The following is a 10145-nucleotide window of genomic DNA, read 5'->3' as shown; positions in this document are numbered from 1 at the left end:
AATTTGCCTATAAACATTCACTCATAGAATGTAACTAACTTTTTCACACTAATTTGTTGCTTGCCTTTTCTTCTATGTTTTACTCAATAAAAAACTTGAGGCTGTGGCCTTACAAAAGTCCCCTTTGTTCGAGCGTTGATATGTTCAGAATTTTCTATTTATAGAAACCTGATTAACTTCCTGAATGTTTCTTTCTGTGGAGAATCTCATCTTATCCACCATATCTATACAGAGATGGCAAACCTAGCTGTGAACATCTACTGTCCATAACTATTAAACCATTTCGACCATTTTGTGTTAGCTAAATCAGCCCAAGCGGCCATCTTGTTAACTTCATCATGGGCCATTTCATTACCCTAGCAACAGACTATGGATCAACCACCTCACTGTTCCCTTCGCAACGCCTGGAAGCCTCAATCCCTATCACTGGTCTTCCCTAACAATGGTCTTCTGCCACACCCCCCACTCGATTCCCCGAGCAACAGCAAATTGCCTGACGTACACTCTGTTTCCCTTGCAATGTTCTGTTACCCTACCCACCTGTTCCCTGGCCCCACACTGTGGCTCCCTCAGCAATGGCTTGTGTACCACTCCCACTCTGTTCCCTACCAATGGCCAGTGGTCCCTCACGTTTCCCCTAGTAATGGCCAGTGGTCCAACAATGACCCAGATCCCGAGTGAAGGCATGCAGACCCATTCCCACTCTGCTCCCTTAGCAACAGGCCCTGGCCTAACCTCCAAGCTACTCCCTAAACATCGCCAGACCACAACAACATGACGGTTGGAGGAAGAGCGCCTCATCTTCCGCCTAGGAACCCTCCAACCACAAGGGGTGAACTCGGATTTCACCAGTTTCCTCATTTCCCCTCCCCCCACCTTGTCTCAGTCAAATCCATCGAATTCAGCACCGCCTTCCTAACCTGCAATCATCTCCCTGACCTCTCCGCCCCCACCCCAGTCTGACTCATCACCCTCACCTTGACCTCTTTCCACCTATCACATTTCCGACGCCCCTCCCCCAAGTCCCTCCTCCCTACCTTTTATCTTAGCCTGCTGGACAAACTTTCCTCATTCCTGAAGAAGGGCTTATGCCCGAAACGTCGATTCTCCTGTTCCCTGGATGCTGCCTGACCTGCTGTGCTTTTCCAGCAACACATTTCCAGCTCTGATCTCCAGCATCTGCAGACCTCACTTTCTCCTCTCTAGGGAACCACGTGACGAAAGCTATCGACCACTCTTTTTGCCTTGATACTCCGTAATGGAATTGCCTCTGGAAATCTGGTAGACACATCCATTATAGTTAACAAATACTGGTTCCCACATTTACTTTTCAGGAAGGGACCTACACAATCATTGATAAACCACGTAAAATGTTCTTCCAAAATGGGAATTGGCAACCAAGGGGCTGGTTTTATTACTGCCTGTGGCTTACCTACCATTTGGCATGTTTGATAGGTACAGCAGAAGTTAACCACATCTTTGCATATTCCAAACCAACAGAAATATTTTTGTTCCTCAGCGTGACTCTTCTGTACACCTAGGTGACCTCCTACTGCTAGTTCATTTTCTATGCATAACACCTCCTAACCTTCCAGAAATTCTTGCTGGAAGCTAAACTTTGTCTTATGCACCAACGTATATTCATCTGCCATCTCTGCAGCTCTTCCCACTTCCTGAACTTTCTTTTCATTCACATGAATTCTTATAATCTCTGGAAGTGAATTTTTAATCTCTGTGATTCTATGACTGCTCCAACAGAATAATCTCTCTTCCAGTCTCATAGATCTTATCTATTTTTAAGGCCTGCAAAATGACTCTGTTTAATTCTTTTGAACTCAACAAAAGACTGACTGGTTCGTTCTTTATGTTTCTGAACCGCTGTCTTTATGCTTCTGGTACTGACTCATAGCACTTAAAATAGCCTGCTTGACCTCTGCATAATCTCTTGACCCCCTCGTCTGATAGCACTGCAAATACCTCACTAGCTCTGCCTACCAGTTTAGTCTGAAGTAACATTACCCACAAGTCCTCTGACCACTCCATCTGCCTTGCCAAATTTAAAATGAAATAAAGAAGGCTTCAACATCTTTCTTTTGAAAATGTGGCAGAGTTTTGATATATTGGTATATACTGTATCAGGACCTTCTCTCTTCATCTCCATCCTGTTAACTTGCCTTTCCTGACTAATTCACAACTTCTGAAGTTCAAATTCTCTCTGCCTTCCTCTTTCATCTCTTTCTCTTTGCTCAGCTGAGTACCATCTCTCCCTTTCCTTTTCCTCTCTCTCTTTCTCCATCTTTATCTTCTAATTCAGTTTTCCTCAATTGTAATGTCAGTTTTTCTAACTCGACTGCACTTGTCTGTTTCTCTGACGCACTGAAGTCCTAGACTAACTCCCTTACAATTTCAGCTTTACTTTTGTCCTTGGTCAAATCCAATTCTATTTGCTAATTCTAAAAATATGGCCTTTCTCAGTCTTTTTCAACTTTCCTGATAAATTATTTATCACCTCCAAACCCCAGAACCTCTTTAGCATTTCTATCCATTTTAACTGAACCAACTACAAATAACCAAAATTAAACAAATTGTCTCAGCTATGTTTTATTTACAGATCTTGGACACTAATCAAAAAGTGTTTAAATCTGCTGGGATCTTTTCTATCCCAAATCTGCTCAAATCTGTCCAAATTTCAGACTGGATCTATCTAAACCAGTCCAAATGAGAGACCCAAGCTCCCAAACTGTTACGACACAGCAGTGAGCTCTTCTGCTAATTAAACCAAGCAGCCAGAAAAGCTCACCCTGCCTCATAATCTGTTAAAGTATGAGTGACAGAGAACTTCCAAATTCTACTATTTAAAGAAAACAATTAATTTATTGTTTTACTCTCCAAGTGAAAATTAAACAAAAGGTATTTACAGCTCCAAGCCACCTTTCTCTGAACTGTTTATCATCTGCCTCCAACTCAATAACATAATACTGTTCTAATAACCGCCTGTATTAAAATTACATCAACATAATTTCAAAACCACACAGTGGCTGTCATCTCTGGTGTCCTCCTTCTTTCAGCTGAAGATCTCCCTGGGTCATCTGCTGTCTTCAGCTGCAAAGATGTTTCATATGAAAAGATATCCTTGCTGGAGAGTGTATTGCTGTCAGCTACTCTGGCGAGGGCTGTTGGTCTCTCTGGCTAACTTTCAAAATGTCTGCTTCTTTATACCCTAACATCGGATATACCCTAATATTCGATTGGGTATTATTATCCTGGGGCATAAGTTAAACTGATTGGCTAAATTCAAATGGTCGTCAAAACAACAACCAATGCTCAGGTATTTCTTTCATAGCTAAATGTTACAGATGGTCATTTTTGCAGCACACACTGAGACTGCTAGTCAATCACATGTCAGGTGCCTTGAGGCTCTCTGTGTAAAGAACTTTCGCCCTGTCTTAAAGGCACAGTACATGTCTTCAACTTCATATTTCACATGTAGACACAGACAGGCACATCCAAAATCTGCGAAATATCTAGAGTATTAAGCTCAAGGAGGTTTATAAAGCTCAGTTGAAATATGCACAAAATATCATAATTAGTTGAACTCATCGACTTCCAAACTGCATAAGTCTCAATTTTGATCAATAGAGAATTTATTGGTGCACCTACAAAAGTTTTAAAATGTTTTCTTAATGGAGGTGCCACGTGTGTATTGCGTGCAAGCCAGCAAATTATGAATCAACAATTTTCAATTGGAGATGTTAATCAGTGGAACCTTTCAGACATTGGGCTGTAGAATTTCCACCAAAAATCAGTAAAGTAAGAGTTCATTGCTTTCTTGTTCAGCAAACTTTGTTTTAATCGGCATCTCATGAACTTAGATAAACTGGAAGCAGTTCTGCACCTAAACTACTGGAAGTTTACTGTATTGGCGGGATCTCTGCGATGTCCAAGCAGCGAGCTGAGGGTGCGAATGGGAAGGCACTCGGTTTTGTTTAAGAGCAAAGTTGCGTTATCATTGAAATGCCTGACGATGGAAATGAAGTATAATATTGATTCGTATATTCCCTGCATTCTTTAGTTGTGTTTTTACATTGATTATGTGGACTGCTTGATCAACACTCTCTAGACCCATAAAAAGTTGTTGTAATTGCGCCTGTGTCAAGACTTCTTGGAATACAAGGTAGGACATCCGATGATCCATTTGAAAAGGGACACTGCTGATCCCAAATTAGGATAAATCAGGAGAGGTTAATCAGTGGAACCTTTCAGACATTGGACTGCAGAATTTTCACTAAAGATCAATTTAGGATTGAAGTAAAAGTTTATTATTTTATTCTAATTGCACCTCTGTCAAGATTTCTTGAAATCAAAGGCAAAATAACAAATGATGCATTTAGAAAGGGACACATGATCAAAATTCAGTGACATGTCCAGAATATTAAGTCACGATTTGGAGACAGTGGTGTTGGACTGGGGTATACAAAGGAAAAAAATCACACAACATCAGGCTTTAGTCCAACAGGTACATTTAGAACACTAGCTTTGGGAACGCAGCTTCTTCATCAGGTGGTTGTGGAGAATAAGATTGTAACACACCGAATTTATAGCAAGAATTTACAGTGTGATGTAACTGAAATCATTTATTGAAAAAGATCTGGGTTGTTTTTTAAGTCTCTCATCTTTTAGAATTATCATTTTTTTAAACGCTTATTTTGAATGTTACATACTCAAGTTAACATTAACAATTGATGTCATGTTGGCCCAGATAATATATTGAAGGTGTTAGGTCCATTCATCTGTAACTAGGCCATTGCTCGGGGAGCAGTGTGGCAGGTGTGTTTAAGACCATTTCAAGGGGAACATTGTGGCGGTTGGGTTCAAGGTCATTGCGGGGGAAGAGTGTGGTAGTTGGATTGAAGGGCGTTGCTGGGGGATTAATGGGGCAGGTGGATTCAAGGACATTGCTAGGGGATCAGTGTATCCTGTGGATGCAAGGTCATTGCTAGGGGAACTGTATGGCAGGTGGATTTAATGGCGTTGCTCAAGGAATAATGTAGTGGTTGGGGTTCAAGGTCATTGCTCGGGGAAAGGTATGGCCTGTGGGTTCAAGGGCGTTGTTGGGGACAAGTGTGGTGGTGGGACATAGCCAATTGTTGAGAGAACAGACCGGGAATGATGCAGCAAGCCATTGTTTAGGGAGTTGAAAATGTGTTGCTGGAAAAGCGCAGCAGGTCAGGCAGCATCCAGGGAACAGGAGAATCGACGTTTCGGGCATAAGCCCTTCTTCAGAAATGAGGAAAGTTTGTCCAGCAAGCTAAGATAAAAGGTAGGGAGGAGGGACTTGGGGGAGGGGCGTCGGAAATGTGATAGGTGGAAAGAGGTCAAGGTGAGGGTGATGAGTCAGACTGGGGTGGGGGCGGAGAGGTCAGGGAGATGATTGCAGGTTAGGAAGGCGGTGCTGAATTCGATGGATTTGACTGAGACAAGGTGGGGGGAGGGGAAATGAGGAAACTGGTGAAATCCGAGTTCACCCCTTGTGGTTGGAGGGTTCCTAGGCGGAAGATGAGGCGCTCTTCCTCCAACCGTCGTGTTGTTGTGGTCTGGCGATGTTTAGGGAGTAGCTTGAAGGTTAGGCCAGGGCCTGTTGCTAAGGGAGCAGAGTGGGAATGGGTCTGCATGCCTTCACTCGGGATCTGGGTCATTGTTGGACCACTGGCCATTACTAGGGGAAACGTGAGGGACCACTGGCCATTGGTAGGGAACAGAGTGGGAGTGGTACACAAGCCATTGCTGAGGGAGCCAGTGTGGGGCCAGGGAACAGGTGGGTAGGGTAACAGAACATTGCAAGGGAAACAGAGTGTACGTCAGGCAATTTGCTGTTGCTCGGGGAATCGAGTGGGGGGTGTGGCAGAAGACCATTGTTAGGGAAGACCAGTGATAGGGATTGAGGCTTCCTGGCGTTGCTAAGGGAACAGTGAGGTGGTTGATCCATAGTCTGTTGCTAGGGTAATGAAATGGCCCATGATGAAGTTAACAAGATGGCCGCTTGGGCTGATTTAGCTAACACAAAATGGTCGAAATGGTTTAATAGTTATGGACAGTAGATGTTCACAGCTAGGTTTGCCATCTCTGTATAGATATGGTGGATAAGATGAGATTCTCCACAGAAAGAAACATTCAGGAAGTTAATCAGGTTTCTATAAATAGAAAATTCTGAACATATCAACGCTCGAACAAAGGGGACTTTTGTAAGGCCACAGCCTCAAGTTTTTTATTGAGTAAAACATAGAAGAAAAGGCAAGCAACAAATTAGTGAAAAAGTTACTTACATTCTATGAGTGAATGTTTATAGGCAAAATAAGAGGCCTAATTATTAGGGAAGATGAAGAAGGGCTTATTCCCGAAACGTCGATTCTCCTGTTCCCTGGATGCTGCCTGACCTGCTGCGCTTTTCCAGCAACACATTTCCAGCTCGGTTCCCTAGAGAGATTCAGTCTGACCAAGGTTATAATTTTACTGCTAGGCTGTTTAAGGAAGTCATGCATAGCTTAGGCAAACACCATTTTAAATCAAATACATATCATCCTGAATCCCAGGTAGCTTTGAAAGATAGCATCAGAACCTGAAGACCATGTTGAGAGCATACTGTCAGGATTACCTGAATGATTGGGATAAAGGTATCCCATTTATATTGTTTGCCATTAGAGATGCCCGACATGAATCTACTCAGTTTACTCCCTTTGAGTTAATATTCGAACATGAAATGAGAGACCTTTGAAATTAATTAAAAAAGGAACTGACAGGACTGAAGTCAGAGACCTCACTCTTCGATTATTTATCAGAGGTGAGGGAGAGATTAAATCAGGTAGGTGAGTTCGCTAAACATCACCTAAAAAGGGAACAGCATAGAATGAAGCAGGTGGCAGATAAAACTCTGAAATTCAGGTATTTTCCCATTGGGATGATATATTAGTAATGTTACCAGTGGTAGGAGATTCCTTCAAAGCCAGGTTTAGTGGTTCCTATCAAATCGAGAAAAAGTTGAATCAAGTGAACTACATGGTAAAGATGCCGGACAGGAAAAATCTGTATCGGGTATGTCATGAAAATATGTTGAAATCGTGTTATCATAGAGAGAAGGAACTGGAGAAACAGTTGTTTTTTAATGCCCCACAGAGTGAGGAATCAAATCCAGATGCCGTGGAGTTTGATGTGCCTCAAAATACGTTAAACAATGAGGATGCCATTGAGGGATGTGGAGGGTGTGGATGGCGAACAACAGAGATGGTGGGACAGGCTGGGGCGGTGTGGAGTGAGGGTGGTGGAAGCTGTGTTGTTACTCACAAATCCCTGCAACCAAAACTGTTCATGGGCATTTGTTTATTCAGTGGATTGTAACTAATATTACTGATCTTACCCTAAAGAAGTCCTTGGAGATTTCGCTTTCATATAAGTAAGCGACACTGAGTGTGTTTTGTACGAACACACACAGAAGGAAAAAAATACTTGTCAGTGCAGTTATTGAAGTTTCTCACAAGAAATGGGATACCCTACAATTTTTCAGGTTGATCTAATTTACTATCCAGTTCTGGCTGCTATCAGTATTCCAGGTGAGATCATGGAACAGTGCTGTCCAAGTCGAAAAGTGATGTGTGCTAACAAATGTAATCCATTCTCCCTTTGCTGGTATGGCTTAAATGTAAAGAGATTGTCCTGTTTTCCGAAATGGTTCACGAATTGGAACGATTCTTCAATTTGCACCTCAGCTAACGTTCAATCAGTTAATGCTTTCAGAGTTATTGATAAAAACTCCCACCCAGAATGGCACTGAGATCAGATCAGAAATGAAATAACAACTCCTTCAACTTGCCAGCATTAACATTGCTGTCATGCCTTTGTCAAGGTGATTTCTACAATTGTTTCTTTGCAAAATGATTTCATGTGTTACATTGCAGAGTCCTGCCTTGTTTACTTGTCGTTACATCTGCTGTTTTTATGCATGTTATCCTATAACCTGGATGCTTAACTGGGTTAATGTGAATGGAGAATTGGTGATTTTCTTCTGTTGATGTGTGATCTTGTCGTCATATTTTCTATTTTGCACTTTTCCCTGTCGGACTAACTAGTGTTTGATCCACTCATTAAATTGTACACCCAGAGTTTTGCCCAGGCTTCTTTGATGTTTAGATAAAGGTATAAAGTTTTTACCCAAAGTATTCATTTAAAAATTCAGCAATAAGTGGTTCTGTTCTGGAAATGTGTGTTTAATTATACTGAACGGGAAATTTAATTTTGGATAGCTGTCCGTCCTTTGCTGTTGCTGATCACTTTAGATTGACACTTTCTGGAGAGTTAACGGGGTGACTTGGAATTTACTTGATACTGCAAACCGGATTGACAGTTTCAGGCTCTCAATTTCAAGCGTGTTGAATGTTATTCTGTATAAACTATCACTGAATGTGGAGTGTGCATACAGTCTAAAAAGGTAATAATGCTTAGTTAGTGTTAGACACCCAACAGGTGAGTGTGAAAAGGTACGTGGACTCTATTTGTTTTATACAGGCATGTTGCCATAATATTTAACTATAATAACTTTTCATCTGCCTTGATCTCAAAAAAATTGAATTTACATTTCTGACATAAATTAGTTTGCAATTGGTCATAGAAGGAGTTATTTCAATTATTCATTGTATTTAATTCATCAATCAAAATATGAGCATTTAGTGCAATTTTCTATATAAAAATGTTGTTTAAAAAAAAGTATGTAATTTCGACTATCTCATGTTACATTCAGGGTCTTCTGTTTTTCACAGTTAACCTGATAGCAATTGTGATCCTTGTTCGAGGAAAGTGTGGTCTATCCAAGTGCATCACATGCTACCTGGTAGCCATGGCAGTGGCAGATCTAACAGTGGTTATCGTTGATGTGATATTCCATCGGATTAATTACATGTATTGGCTAATTAGATTCCTTTCCTTGACTCCAGTATGTACTGTCAATCTTGTTGCATACATAGTAGCTGTAGATTGTTCGGTCTGGTTTACTGTTGCCTTCACATTTGATCGCTATGTAATGATTTGCTGTCAGAAGATACAATCAAAATATTGCACACAGAAAACAGCTGGCGTGGTTATCGCCATTATATGTGTGATGAGCTGTTTCAGGAGTATCCCATTCTACTATTTTATCGAGCCGGCTTTTATCATTGACAGCGTGCCATGGCATTGTTTTCCACGCATGGATGATTTCATTTCTACTTTTCGGAAGGTATATGAGTGGATTGATACCATCATTACCCCTTTATTGCCAATTGTGTTAATCCTGTTGTTCAATGCTTTGACCATCAGACACATTATTGTGGCTAACAGATCCCGCACAGGCCTTCTGAGTAACAGCAGCAACCAGAACTGTCCTGAAGGGAAGAATCGGAGAACATCCATGGTTTTGCTTTTCAGTATTTCTGCCAATTTCGTATTACTGTGGATGACGTATGTTGTACATTCGGTAAACTGGCCAGTGATAAACTACTATTACACAGACAAATACCTCAGTAATCCGATGTACATCACCCAACAAGTTGGATTTATGCTGCAGCTTCTGGGTTCCTGCACAAACACGTGTATCTATGGAATTGCGCAGAAAAAGTTCAGAGAGGAGCTGAAGCATTTGGCAAAATGTTTGTTTACTCTGAATGGGAAATTGTGTCAATAACAAGGGCGTTACAGTTGACTTTGTAGTTCGTTTTGCATTTGTGCTGAAGTTATTGTGGTGGATGGAGTGCATTCAAAGATCTGATTTCCTTGAATGTCTCTTTGTAATGGTCAAATTGTAAAAGATATCTCGTCAGTCAATGAACCATAAAATATCTCAAACAGCATGCAGTTATCTTGAAATAATACAATGCAGATTGAGCTTGTTCGTTTTTTTTTTATTTAAAGCTTCTGGCACTCAGCATACCTCTTGTTGAATGAATGAATGCATTTTTGTCATGTGTATTTTACAGTGAAAAATACAGTGGAAGACTTCCATTTTTGAAATGGTTGTGGAGCTATCTTGAATGGTTTAAGAATACCATAAAGATATATCTTAAAGAGACTCCATAGTCTTCCTGCCACTAGCAGAGATCTGATATGCCAGGGGGAGTCTGTGC

The 10145-nt window shown here is 41.2% G+C and overlaps 1 protein-coding gene across 1 annotated transcript; it reads left to right on the top strand.

Annotated features, from left to right (window-relative positions):
* Window positions 1-6969: 6969 nt before the first annotated feature.
* Window positions 6970-9706, top strand: LOC122544008 (putative G protein-coupled receptor 139). Its single transcript, XM_043683021.2, has 2 exons — window positions 6970-7089; window positions 8789-9706. Exons 1-2 carry the CDS (start codon window positions 6970-6972, stop codon window positions 9704-9706), a joined length of 1038 nt encoding a protein of 345 aa, XP_043538956.2.
* The last annotated feature ends 439 nt before the right edge of the window (window positions 9707-10145 follow it).

The sequence above is a fragment of the Chiloscyllium plagiosum genome, unplaced genomic scaffold, assembly GCF_037043375.1.
Source record: "Chiloscyllium plagiosum isolate Xiang-an unplaced genomic scaffold, Cpla_swu_hap1 HiC_scaffold_46, whole genome shotgun sequence".
NCBI classification, from domain to species: Eukaryota; Metazoa; Chordata; class Chondrichthyes; order Orectolobiformes; family Hemiscylliidae; genus Chiloscyllium; species Chiloscyllium plagiosum.
Note: the sequence above shows the minus strand (reverse complement) of the source record. Positions and strands in the feature narration are given on the sequence as shown.